The 14,869-nt window shown below is 25.0% G+C and overlaps 1 protein-coding gene across 6 annotated transcripts in view; it reads right to left on the bottom strand.

Annotated features, from left to right (window-relative positions):
* Nucleotides 1-10,704: 10,704 nt before the first annotated feature.
* LOC126900494 (enhancer of polycomb homolog 1-like) overlaps nucleotides 10,705-14,869 on the bottom strand; it is a 15,782-nt gene continuing 11,617 nt past the window's right edge. Inside the window, exons 2-7 of one of the 6 annotated variants that reach the window (XM_050676245.1) lie at nucleotides 14,794-14,863; nucleotides 13,946-14,035; nucleotides 13,821-13,885; nucleotides 13,590-13,760; nucleotides 13,333-13,523; nucleotides 10,705-12,589 (exon numbers count right to left, since the gene is read on the bottom strand). In XM_050676245.1, the coding sequence (XP_050532202.1) occupies nucleotides 10,843-12,589; nucleotides 13,333-13,523; nucleotides 13,590-13,760; nucleotides 13,821-13,885; nucleotides 13,946-14,018 (2,247 nt within the window). In that variant the 5' untranslated portion in view covers nucleotides 14,019-14,035; nucleotides 14,794-14,863 and the 3' untranslated portion in view covers nucleotides 10,705-10,842. Of the gene's footprint in view, nucleotides 12,590-13,332; nucleotides 13,524-13,589; nucleotides 13,761-13,820; nucleotides 14,036-14,436; nucleotides 14,563-14,597; nucleotides 14,751-14,793; nucleotides 14,865-14,869 lie in introns of those variants that run through there. The other 5 variants (XM_050676246.1, XM_050676241.1, XM_050676243.1 and 2 more) reach the window with 5 other exon arrangements.

The following is a 14,869-nucleotide window of genomic DNA, read 5'->3' as shown; positions in this document are numbered from 1 at the left end:
TATTGACCAATTAAAATTTTTTCTATGAAAAGTTTTAATAAAACTATTTTAAAATTACAAAAAAATTTTACATTTTTTTCATCATTAAAAACAAATAGTAAAAAAATTAGTTTAGCATAGTCTAAGAAAGCCTAGGTTAATTTCAAAAATATTAACAGTGAATTAATAATTGTATTTAAAGTTATAAGAGTTGTCAATTATATTTGTCTTATTCTAGTAATATATACAGTAGTATATTGCATTGTAAGGACGTGGTGTGGCGCAGTGAACACATTAGCTATTAGTAACCTCTTAAGTTTAGGTGATGTAAACTTCGGATGGGTGATCATATATAATTTTTACAACGCCAAAAAAGACTACGACCCAAGTGCAGAAGGTAATGCAAAACCACTGAAATTATTTTATACATCAGAAAAAATTTTAATTTTAATTTAGTTGATGTCATTTTTTGGGCTATTGATAAATTATACACATTTTAGTTTATTTTAGAAGATTATTTTATTTATAAATTTTTTTTTTATTTAATATATAGAATATAAATTAAACAGTACAGAAATGACCGAATTTTTATCAATTAAATCACATACCTAAAATAATAATGTTGTAAAAAATTATTTTTTTCATTGCTCTATATAATGATAAATAATGAACAAAATGTGAAAGAATTTAGATCACTCTGTATTTTTACAAACTATACCACCTATCCTAATAGTTGAACCCGTTACTAATATTATCTTGGAAGTATGTAATCATAAAACTGTAAATATATGACTAATAAATAAATTTCATATTAAATATATTAAAATAAATAAACGACTATAATTGTAATTTTGATATTTTATAATTAAAGTTTTTCATTTATTTTATATCTATTGCGATTTATCAAAGTAAAATTGAAGGTCATTTTTATATTATTTGAACAGCCGAAAATATATTTCATATACAAAATTTAAAAACTTCTTGTAAGAGTTCTATTATTATCGTAACTTCTAGCAATCGTGTATTTTAATTTTTTTTTTAAAGGTCCTGGGGTACCTTCGTCAGCTTTAAATTTATTTCAAAAAAAAATAATAAGCTGAATACGAAATTTTATGTTACACATTTTTGCAAATTTCCAAGTTAAATTTTGTTTACTTTGTGTTTTTTAACATTATATTAGGACATTAATAGAGAAAAAATGTTGTGAAGTAAAACGTAACATTATTTTTTAGTTTCGATGCGAAGCTGAGAAGGTATTAATTTTACTATGATGTGGTTTTTATTGTCTGTTACCACTTTTTCTCAGCTCTCACCGAACCGTTTTCTTTCAACGATACGTCAAAAGGTCACAAATCGTATCTATTCGAAGACATTACCCTCAAAAATTTTAAAAATTTCTCTCGTTTCCTGTAAATGGGGGAAATCTCCAAAAAAATTACAAATTTAAAAATCGCTAATTTTGGACATTTTTTATTTAAAACTTCCATAACTTTATCAAAAATAACCAAATCAATATAATTTTTTTCTATAGATGCATGATGTCTTTACTTATCATTTGGTATATATTTTTTTATAAATCTGACCCTTTATCTGCCCACAAGGGAACAACTTTTTCACAATAAATTAACTTTTTCAGCATAACTTTTGAAAGTGTTCCGGAAATACTAATACTTTTATATGTAACTTAAATTAAAGCTAATGTATAAACTTTATTATGAAAAAAAAAAAAAAATTCGGACTTTATTTTGTCTTATTGGTGAAAATGGCTACCGTATACTATTTTTGTGTTAAAATTCTCGATTTTATTTTTTACAATTTTAACTTTATATTTCTATAACTTTTCAAAAAATGTATAGATCAATACAATTTTTTATGAGAAATAATAATAATTCTATTACAAAGGCAACTGTGTATACTACGATCGAGACTTGGTCGTTGCCCTTAATACTTAATAACAAATTTTATGTCTTTTAAAAAAACTATTCAAATTCGAATATCCTCTGACAATTAACTATTAATTTTTTGTCAAATTTTAAAAATAAAGTGGCATAGTTAGCACAAATATAGATGATATCTGACAATGATTAAAATAACTATCATAAGAAACACTTTCATGCAAATCTATAGATAGTGTATAATTTTAAGAAATTGGTGGATTATTCCAAAACTAAGGAGGGTAATACTAGACACAAGCTGTGATCATTTGACAGTTTGTTTAAAAAACTTGGTCAAGTGTGGGTTAAGAAAAAGAATGGCAGACACAAAATAAAACCTTATAGTAAAATATTTTAATATGAATAAAAATATTCTTTTTATAAAGGGAGACTACAAAAATACCTATGGTTTCAATATAAAAAAAATTATTTTGATTCGTTCATTTTTTAAAAAGTTATGGTACTTTTAAGAAAAAATATTTTTGGTGATTTCTCCCATTTATAGGGAACGAAGGAATTTTATTTAACTTTTAAGGTTAATGCCTTCGACTAGATACGATTTGTGATCTTTTGACGTATCGTTGAAAGAAATCGGTTCGGTGAGAGCTGATAAAAAGTGGTAACAGACACAAAAAAAAAACACATCATAGTAAAATTAATACCTGAGCTTTGTATCAAAGCTAAAAAATTATATATATTTTATTTTAATAAAAAAATGAAGTTTTCTTAAAATTTTAATTTATTGCAAAAATATTCATGAAATAAAAAGTTAACATTAGCTTTTATTTTGAATATTTTTGTAGCATAGTAATGTGCTAAAAATAATATTTTTAAATGTTTAATAAAGTACTTAAAAAACACTCATTACTATAAATTATGAGAACTTTTTATAAAATAGTATCTTGACTAAGTTTGAGTTGAAAAGTTAAAAAAGTACAATAATTTAATATTTACATTCAATCTACGTAAAATTAAATTTTTATTTTTTTATTCGATAAAGTACAATTTATATGTATGAGTTGATTAAGTTGTATTTGAATTTATGTGCAGCATAATGATTATTTTGGTAAATCGTGACAAACAAAATATTTTTTTTATTCTTATAGAATCACGATATTAAAAAAATATACAAGGCTAAAATATATTTATAGCTCATAATTTTGTTTAAGGATTTTCATTACACTTGGTACTTTCGATAACTAACCATTTTTATATTATCTTTATAATTATCTACTTTTGAAATGAAGTAGACAAATGAAATATTGTTACTGTTAATTCGATTACAACGAACGATTTGCGAAAATAAAAGAAAGAAAATAGAAAATGTAGAACCATATTAATGCCAAAAACAACAAGATTAAAAAATGTTTTTAATTTTAATTATATGTTTTTTGGCGTTTCCGTGTAATAATAAATTATGTCAACATATAATTTTACCATAGGAATATTTAAATCTATTTGAGGAAGACGAAGCTTCTTTCTTAGATGCTACTTAAAAATTGTTATTTAAATAGACACGCTAGCCGTTCCTACACACGGTCACACAGAATATTGTTAGATTCACAAAAAACTCTTGTTAATTTTTATACCTTCTTCTATTGCTCATAAATGGAGTCATACTCTTGTACTGGGGGCCAATCCATCCAAAAGTGATATTAGCACCCCAAAATTAATAAAATTATACTAATGTTATAGTTTTTAGGGAAAACCCATTAGCCTTTAATTCCATAATAAGGTCTAATAAGCCATAGCCAATAGAGATATACGTAACCCATCGTAGTATGATTAAGAAAATTAACACTTTTTGTTACAATAAGTTATATTGTTATAACATAATTAATAATATATTAAATCTTTATATTAAATTATCATAAAATTTTGTTTTGCTATGGAATTAATATCAAAATAATGCGCGTACAACGGTAAATTATATTTTTTAGGTTCGTTGCACATAATTAAAGTGTTTATTTTTGGGGGCACCATAAAAAATTGTATTACAAATAAAACACAGAATGCATACAGTATAGTTTAAATAACGATAGTCATCCACTATTTTATTATTTAGGATTCCTTTCGTAGGAGTAAAATAGCCGATAATGTCAACATTTTAAAATTAATTTTGTATAAATATTTATATTTTGAATATCATTCTTGATGTTCTTGACAACACACTGTAGTACTTCACTTTATTAAAAAATTTTTTCCTTCAGAAAATTTTTAAATGACTTTTTTGGCAATTTTTTACCTACAATATTGGTTAAGTACTTCCAATGGGAGAGACATAGCCTTTATAGCCCCCTCGTATACACCACAGGTATGGCATAATAACGTTCAGTGTTACTAGATAGATTTTGGCTTCGCTGGAAAATATTGAAAGATTAGATACGCGGTAGGAACACCACGTAAAAAAAATAAATTTTGTTACTAAATTTCATATTTTAATTCAAGAGATAACCAGTAACATGCTCTCAGACAATAAATTTTTTTTTACATTCATATTTCCTTTTTACTTTTTCGTTTTTTACATTCAATTAAAATAGGTAAACTTATAGGATAGCTAGTTACATTTTGATCTTTTGACGTATCGTTGAGGAAAATATTTCTAGCAGAGAAATCGTGTCTACTGACACGCAAACATACAAAAAAAAAACAGCAGAGTAAAACCAATAGCTTCTCAGCTACGCATCGATGCTAAAATCAAATAACGATTGTACTAAATAGCCAATTCGAATGAGTAAATATTGTTTGAGCTTACAAGCCGTCTTATCAAAACATAATAGATAAACAATGAGTTCAAATATCATTAATTTGGTCTAAATGAAATAAAACCTTTTAAACGAATTTCGTGTTAAAAGTTATTAACTAACCTCCAAAGTGGATAAATCCTTATCAATGACATTACTCCTCGCCCAGTTTTTAGAAAGAAATATATATTTTGTAAGAATGCAACTTTTTAATTAAAAAGTAAAATAATTTCTAGACACCCATTACACAGTATTAGTGTAAATATATAGATAGGGACGTATTAGGACTAGTGCTATCAATATCTTTTAAAGTCAATATATACAAAATAAGCTCTAAAGCAACTATTTTGGCATTTTACTAAAACAATTGTAATAACACGCTTACCAAAGTAAAAAAATTAAGTCGCCCCCTAAAATTAATTCTAAAATTGCAAAAGTATACAGAATTATTTTATGTAATAAAATTTATTTTTGAATTTTCGGTACCTGTCATCATTTGGCTCAGCCACACCTCATATGATATTACCTTATTGTTATAAAAATATTGCATATATATCGATAGACAATTTCTGTAAATTATTGTCGATTATATGATTAATGGTGTTTAATGTATATTCGTAATAGATAGAAGCCAATCAATCTTTTTAAAATTCCCGACAACTAATATAATCACTTGTGCTTATTTGACGATCGCTTTTACAACGGTGATGGTCAAATGTGAAAAAATATTTTTTTTAAATAATTAAAATATATATTTCAGTATTTGAGAAGACAATTCTGGTTTTACTCGTATTGATTTTGATTCTAGTTAATATTGGAATTAAGTAACACGTGGATATTAAAAGGGAAGTAACATAAGTTTTATACCACGTTACAATCTTATGACAGTAATTCTAGAATCTTATAGTTTACAAGTTAAACGTCAGATTCATAATTTTTATAAGAAAGATCAATTTATTATTTATATAATTTTTTGTCTTAATTGGTTTTTTCATACCCTCTTGATAAAAAAAAATGTGTAACAATCATATAGGATTTAATGTACAATTTCTATAGTTTTAGTTTTTCAAATGTATTATAATTCACTGAACTATACAAAGATGAACTTAAGTAAAAATATAAATAAATTTTAAAAAAATGAAGTAGATAAATATATACAAATTTGATTACAAGGATATTATAATCCTTGTATAAATTAGGTTTTTATATTAATCAAACAATAATAAAATAAATTTTCATATGAGAAAATTTTTTTGACTGATTAGTCTAAAAATTTAAGTGTAGTTTTTATATACATAAAACTTTATACGTGTATGTTAAATGAATCTTATTTAAGTAACACTTTATGTCACGTTTTTAATTTACACATAAATATATTAAACAACAAGAAAGAATACTCTGCAGGGAATTATTGGTTTATCATAAGCCACTTGATTACTTACAAAATAAATACAATTATTGATTCTTATAGTTTATGTATTAACTATTAACATATATTAATCAGTTATACATTACTTTTTAGAATTATCCCTTATAACTTATAGGTGTTTCAATTTATTATATTATTTTAACTATCAGTCATACCTATAAGTGTCTAACAGTTAAAGAAGACAACACTGATGCAACAAAGATACAAGTTACAAATATATTTTAAGTAGGAAGTTTTATAGCATTATTTTATGATAGTGTTTTTTATTAATAAAGATAGCATCTACTTTATAGTATTATCTTTTTCAACTTAAGTTAAAAATTAGTAATTATAGTAATTATGTATACTTGTTAAATATACTTAATTAAAGATAATAATAATACTTAGTAGTACTTATTAATAAAACTTCCTGAAGTCAAATGAAAAATGCAAGTTGAAATAAAAGTTAGTTAACATGATTTATTTACTATTTTGTGTTCGCTAATACTACAAAAAAAAAACAATAATTGTAAATTAATGTGTTTATTTTAACATTAAATAAAAAAATATAAATCTATACTTTCTCTTTTATACATGAAAAATATATTATTTAAGTTAAAGAATTTAAAAAGGAATAAAAATAGTAATATAAATATGCATACAAATATAAAGTATGAATGCTCATACATAAATATAAAATAGATATATAACACTATATAAACATATTTATAATTTGTTAACAGGTCAACAGAAACATATTGATAATAAAAAAAAACTTATTATATAATAACAATATTTTCCTAAAATACAAATAAATGCTCTGATTAGAATCGTATAACAATAAATTTGATACTAAATAATAATAAAAAGTACAAAATAGGTGATATTTATTTGATATGAATAGAATATAACAAACAATAAAATTTTAAAAATAATAAAAAAATAATACTTTGAAATTTCTTTGAAGATATATAATAGAAGATTAACATGAAATTATCACATTTGGTGTTGTTCCATTACGAGATTCATAAGTAAAATTTATATACTGATCAATAGTATTAGTTGTTTTGTAAGGAATATAAGATTACTTTTTTAAAGGATCAAGACTTTCCAGTGAGAAGTCTTCAGTACTCATTGCTAAACCCCGACTAAAGCCATCCTAGGAATAATAATAATTTATGCTACTTGTAATAATGCATTAATTAAATTACTTACTTTCATTTCTTTGATTCTTAGATCCAACATACCAATATCATTTTCAATTCCATTCTGTCCACTCTGTCCAAAATCACCCATACCAAATGGATCACTAGTTGGACTTTTTAATTGGCCCGAAGGCCTAGGTGTAGCTTTAAATGGACTCAAACCAAATAAGTCGTCAGGATTCTGTGAACGACGGCTTATATCTCTTGATGGTTTAGGAGGAGGCGCCACTAACAAAATTAAGAATATATATATATACACTATATATTATACAGTTTAATTTATTAAGGATATACTTATTTTTTTTTTTTTTTTTTTAAAGGAAAATATTGTTTGAAAAAACTGAAATAATATGCAGTTATATAATATTTGTTTCCAACCCTACGGGAATATAACCCTGAACTTTAAATAAGAACTCCTATTTTTAGTTTGATTATATGATAGAAAAAACGATTTTTAATAATTTAGTTCATATTTTTTTTTTCCAATGAACCACTCTTCTGTTATTGCTTGAAAATTTGTTTAATTTTCTATTGATAATTTGCTTTATAGCATATAGCAATCATCATTTTCACAGGTACAATTCAATATTTTCCATTATACAGAAATCTTATATTTAATTATTTAGATCTATTAATAAATATATACTTAACACAAATTTTTAAAAAATTCCAAGAAAATGAATGTCTTATTCTTAATGTGTATAATACAAATACTTATTTAATTTAGTAATGTTTATTAATGCATACATAATGGAGGAGAAGTTGGAGAACCAGAAAAATTGTTTGCTCTAGGATCAAAATTATTTTCCATTTCATTTAAAAGTAATCCTTCTAGTCGTGTACCAACACTTGGTGTTGCTTTTATTTCATAGGGAGTTTTGCTAAAATAAGAAACTAATTAGAATATGTAAATTTATTTATATGAATTAAAAAATAACCAACCTAAGGTAATCAACATTGTTGTTAATACTTCTAGGAGGGACTGGTGGTACTGGTAAAGATTGTGGAGAAGTACTGCCATTAGTTAAACTGATTAGAGTATCTGGGTTCCCATTACTCAACTCATTTACTTGCAACATGTCACTTATACCATTTTGTCGCATATACTGTTCAACATCAATCTGTTAAACAAAAGACTACATAAAACACATATTTCTGTGATTTTAAAATTTTGCTACATAAAAGGTGATAGCTATTTTAAGTTAATAATAACAACTTATGTAAAAATAAAACTTTCTAATTGGTATATATGCCCGCAGACAGACAAGGGGGGCGTTTACCCCTTACTACTATTTGTTTGATCAATTTTCATAATAGTTGTATAATACAAAATTTTGCAAAAATTTTTTTAATAAAAAGAGAAAAATTTAATTTTACTTAAATTATATTTTGATTGCCAAAATTAAAAGCATTAGCATATTTTTATATAATGAATCCAAGATGGTTTTAATTTATTAACTTTGTATACTTAATTTTAAAAATAATATAAAAAAACACATTTATTTACATTTTTTTTTCTGAGAGGCCCATAAACACCTATTAGAATAACATTTTTTAAAGATTTTAATAAATTTTTTTTCCAGAAAAAAAAATACTTATCACAACATATGTAATTTTTTTTATTTTTTGGGACTCTGCTCCTTTTTGTTGCTCCTATAGCAAGGTTTTCAAAAAAGTGTGGTTTGCTGGTTGAGGACACTAGTCACCCCATTTCAAAGCTGGATCTGTTGAGTATATAGTGAAACCAAATATTTAAAAAATTACCTTGTCCTTTCCTCATGAAAATTTATTGTAAACTCTCTTGTTTATTGGATCAAAAAAAAATAGGAATCACATTTATGTGTAATATTGTAATTAAGGACTATTTAAATTGTAAAGGTAATAGTAATATAGAAGTTAATATAATTTATACATGATTTTAATTTTAAAAATTAATTTTATGATTTTAAAAATTTAAATATAATACAAACTAATTTTAATAATATTAATAACTAAGTTATTTTTCTTTAACATTTTGACATAATTGTTAATATAACTATTATTATTTATTTATTTATCATAATCAAAAATGGATATAAAACCTTTAAAAAATCACATTTACAATTATTAAAAGTATCATAAACATTAAATTTGAACATTTTTTATGAAAAAATCTACATAATTCAGAATACTAATTGCTAAAATTAAGATTTATGTAAATTAAGATGCAGAAATATGTCTTATGGTACAAATGGAAACATGAAATAATTTTATACTTATTGTTTTCAATTACCTAATATAAAATCCAACCATTGAAAATAACAGTGGGCTATTTACATAACTTAAAGTAAATCATAAAAATATCATATCACTTACTTTTTTAAGTTGCCTTAAGTAATACCTAGTTGTGTAGTACTTTCAATAATATGAATTACTAATTAAACTTGTATTTAATTTAAAACAGGTAGATTAAGTGTACTTGTAATAAATAATTTTCATTAAGTTTTATACAGAATAATAATGGAACTAATTATATATTAAAAATTATAAAAATTCATATAATTAATTTAACAGTATTGTTATGAGTTCAAAATAAAATTATTTACCTTCCCACTTAAAGTATCAGAAAGCCGCTGTCGCAAGACGCTATTTTCATTTTCAAGTTCTTTCACACGTTGTTGCAAAACCATAACTTTACGTTGCACTTCCATGTCTAAAAACCGCCTACAGCATAAAATGATATTAATTAAGTATTTTTATAATAAAACATGTAAAACTAATTGATTGGAAGAATTTTAACTATTTTTTATAATACAAAACTAAAATGAAAAATGCAAAACCTGAACTGAATACAATGTTTTTAATTATATATTTAGATTGAAGAGGAAATTATGGTATCAACAATTAAGGCAGTAATAAACATGCTAAACCTCATAATATTTATAAAAATTGTTAGTTAAAAAATTTTTCATGATACAATTGAGTACAACAAATGACATGCATTTGATAAAAAATGCAATGTCTTAAACACATATTTAAATGTGAAATGACTTGGTAGATTAATAAAAAAACAAATAAATTTAACAAAAGTAACTTAGTACTTAAATAAAGTTCAAATATTTTGATTGAATATTAAATTATAGCCAATTTTTATCATTTATAATAATATTATCAAAGACTATACAAAAAACACTTGAGGCATAAAACAGATTGTGCTTCACACTGAACTTTCCAACATTGTTTTTATCAATACCAAAAAAAAAAAAAAAATCTGTTTTTAAGCAAAACACTCATAAGTAATTTTAGGAAAATATTAATTAGTAAAAATTACTAACTTAGTTATTTTATTACTAGCAAAAAATATATTATAATAGATCACGGATGTACCAATAAGACCAGGAAACGTAAGGATATCAAAAATCATTTTTTGAAAAAAATAATATTAAAACATAATGTAATAATACAGAATCAATTTGTATAATTAAAATACATTTATAATAATTTGTCAACATGTATTTATAAAAAATAAATATTACTAATATTATGAGCATTTAAAACTATATACACAGAAAATTAACATAATTTAAAAAAATTTAATGAGAATCTGTATCACATTTTAGTAGTCTTTTAAAACAGCTATTGGTTCTTAAACTTCTTGGTTCAGTAATATCAGTTATTCTAAATTGTGAACATCCAATTAATTCGGAATCAGGTCCTAAAGCTATTGATGGTTCATTGTTTTGTGGTTGATTTTGATTTACCCATCTTTCCAAGATAGATTCACCCTGTTCACCCTTATCTTTATTAGCATCACCTATGTCTAGCTTACAATATTCTGCAACACTTTGTAATAATTCAGGTCTGAAACATTCCCAATCAAATTCCACTCTTGTTTTTTCAGACTGTAGATCGCTTTGAATTTCAATCAATGGCCCATCAATACCAGGATCACTAAAATAATCTGATGATTCATTATCAGAATGATGGTTATATTCGACAATTTCATACTGTTTTTGTTCTATAATATTATAATCTAAAGATGCCCATCGATCATCATTATTAGCGTAACGGTCTAAAACAATTCTACCACCTCTACCATATCTAGGTCTACAAAACCCTAAAGATTTTTGACTTCCATTTTTTTCTATATAAACTGGTTGAAAACCAAATGTTGAATCAAATGGTTCAGGATTATTTATCGGAGCAAGATAAGAACAGTGCTTATTTCTACGAAATGACCATTTACTTCCTCCATCATCAATATTTTGAACTTTATGAGGAGGAGAATATAATTCTTCATCTGAGCTTAAATGACCAACATCATAGGTCTTATGTTTTCTTTTTCTATAATGTCTTTTTTCTCGTTTTGAATCCTGATACTTAGTTCCAGCAGAGTTTTTTTTATCGCCTTGCTTCCACATTGATGTCATATAATGATTAGTAGAAATAGGAGTGAAGGCATGTCTAACTGCTTTAACTGTTTCTATATCTCTGAACAAATGACCATCAAAATCATGTAAATCATATCGTTTCTTAAAAGTATCTAATGTCATTTGTACTAGTTGTTTTTTTAAAATTTCCCGTTGCTGTATCATAGCAATGAGTTCTACTGCTCTTGCCAAATTCCTTCTTAATTTTAACATTTTTTCATAAGATGCTTCATCGTTTTTACGATTTTTTCTAGTTTGTATTTTATCTCGTCGTTTTCTAAAAGCTACATATGAATCATTAGGCGGTGCTCCTGCTATTGGTTCAGTACGAACAGCAGGTGATAATGAGTGGCCTATACGCACTCTTTTCCTTAGCCAATAATCATATATAAGTAAAATAGTATCTTCATCATCTCTAGTCAATGCTTTAGCATCAGCTAAATCTATAATATTAAATGTGCTATGTTTTTCCCACTTATCCACAAGTTCTTCCAATTTATCAGCTGAAATGCTGTTAGTTTTACCAATTGTTTCTAACCATTCTAAATCTTCTGAATCATAATCATATTCAGGCACATCTTGTTCCATAGTAAATGGTGTAATATGTATCAATTGTTTAGGAGGATGACAATTAGGTGGATAGGTTCTGTCATGCCATTTTAAGTCGTCAGCTACTAATTCACTAACTTCAGGTGTAGGTATGACACTACCAGCAACCATAGCTCTTTGTAAATGATGTTCAGACTCTTCTTCTTTCTCCATGCCACTAGGCATTTGGGGAACAGCTCGTTTTAATTCAGCACACTCATGTAGGTCAGGCAAATCATCAGACATATAGATTGGTAGAGGTTTGGAAACATCCAACTGTCGAGCTCTGAAAGTCGGCTTGTTCGTCGGTTTGCTTGGCCACCTACCACAATAACAATCCGACATTACTATTTTCTTAATAAAAAAAATAGAAAATGTAAACTACTTAAGCATTGCAGGGTGATCAATTATCTCAATATTAAATAAGTTTGATATATGATTGATTGATAGAAGTTAATATAAGATTATATACTATTAAAACATTTTTTTGTAGTTAAATAGAATCATAACTTAATAAAATATTCAAAATTTGATCACTCTGTTAAATCTAATCTACAAGTACATTTTTTAACTTTTTGTGATTAAACTAATCAAATTAATAAAATAAGCACGACTTCAGTAGGCTAGACAGAGTTCGGCATTTGAATGTTTTCAAGTTTCAACCACATTTGTTATATATTGGATACAAAACACTATATTATAAAGTAATTATGCATGCATCATTTATTTCAACACATCACAAATAATATAATTTTGAAAATAAGTAGACACAATTTAATAATAAAAACTAAGAAAAAACAATCTATTTTACAATAATTGATCACACTTCATCAAAATATTCAACTTGATTACAATTACAGATAATAATTGAATCAACTGATAGAAATTCCACTAAGTATTCAGGAAAAATTAGCATAAAAATAATTTTTTTTCCAATTCATTAATTGAATACTGTGTGTAAGTCTACACCAAATTAAAATAGACATAATGTTCAACTATAAATATAACAGCATAAAAGAAGTTAAGTTTTCATAAAAAAATCTATTTTGATAACCAAAAACCTACTTGTAAGCTAAATCAAAAGCTTGTCCAATACTAAGAGTGATTTCTTCAGCCAATTTGTCACTCATAAACACAAAGCATGTATGTCTTTCTGACTCATTTGAGTCTTTAACAATAAAACTGAAAAACTGTTTGTCAACTTTATCATCAGCACAGTAAGAAATCCTGTGCAATGGATACTGATGCATTATAACCTAAATGGGAAACAACATATGTATCGGCAAACTTTATTGTTAACCAACAATAATTGTATTGTCTACTTTAGTTTTTGGATCTTGAAGAGCAACACCTTCAACACTAATTGTAAGCTCAACTTTTGGCACTTTTGAGCCTTCAGCTTTGCGAACTTGTTGATTAAACTTTAATTTTCTAATAGATTCTTTAATCACATTAAAACCTTTTGGTTGGTCAACATCAACATTTCCCAAAAACTGTAAAATCCAATTATTATTATGAAAAATGTTATCATTCACAATTATTTAATGAAATACCTTAACAATATAAGCAATATGTCCTTTTTGTAAAGCTTCAGGTGGATGAATCCAATTTCGATTTTCTATAACAAAAATATTAATAAATAGACACACTAAAATTTGAAAATTATACTGAAATTTACCCCCGCTTTTTGCAGATTTGTTGCTGGAGTTTTGAGTCCATTTAAGAAGATTGCCAGTATTCCTCATTTTCATTGGTATAATGTAAATTTCTATAGATGAAATAAATATAAATTAATATTAACACCATTAGATTTTTATAACATTTTACTATACAGTATGTTTTTTCAACATATACTATCTAGGTCAGCGACTATAATTTAATTTAATGTCCAAATTTAAAACATCAAGTATTTTAAGGTTGTTTAAAAGGCAGGAAGTTAATGGTCCATTTTACTATTGTCAATAATATAATAGACATGTTAAATTGAGGTAGTCAAGATACAATACACATACATTTTAATTTAAACATATTACATTTTTATTATATTGTATCATATATTCTGAAAATAATATACCTAGCTAAGTAAACCCTAATAAATAAAAATACTTCTAAAAAAAAAATTATATACATTTAAATAATTTAAATTAACTTTAATTAGGCTATCCTTACAAATAATTACTGATAACTAGCAGACCGATAGTAAAAATAAAAATATTAATACAAATTAACTATGAAGTAGACGTTTAACCGTTTATCTTTAATAATGTATTGACATTTTCAATTATACTTAATGAATATTCATAGGTATTTAAAGTTTTTTTTTTAAAAACCTCGTGACCCGAACGAAAACTGATTAAATTTTTGGAGGCCGCTTCATTCCATATGATTTTTAACATTTTCACAACAAAGCGGTAGTGCAAATTTATGAAATCAAAATTCTAATAAAACAAAAAACTACGAATACTTTTTTAATCTTTTTCAAAGAAAAAATATATAAATTAAAAAATTTTTATTCATTATACATACTATAAGTAAACGAATGTTGAAATATTTGAGAGCTATCCTAAATTCTTAGTTTTGTTTTTTTTTTTTTTTTTTGGGG

Source organism: Daktulosphaira vitifoliae, unplaced genomic scaffold, assembly GCF_025091365.1.
Source record: "Daktulosphaira vitifoliae isolate Bord-2020 unplaced genomic scaffold, ASM2509136v1 Scaffold_3, whole genome shotgun sequence".
NCBI classification, from domain to species: Eukaryota; Metazoa; Arthropoda; class Insecta; order Hemiptera; family Phylloxeridae; genus Daktulosphaira; species Daktulosphaira vitifoliae.
This window is presented reverse-complemented; position numbering and strand designations above follow the sequence as displayed.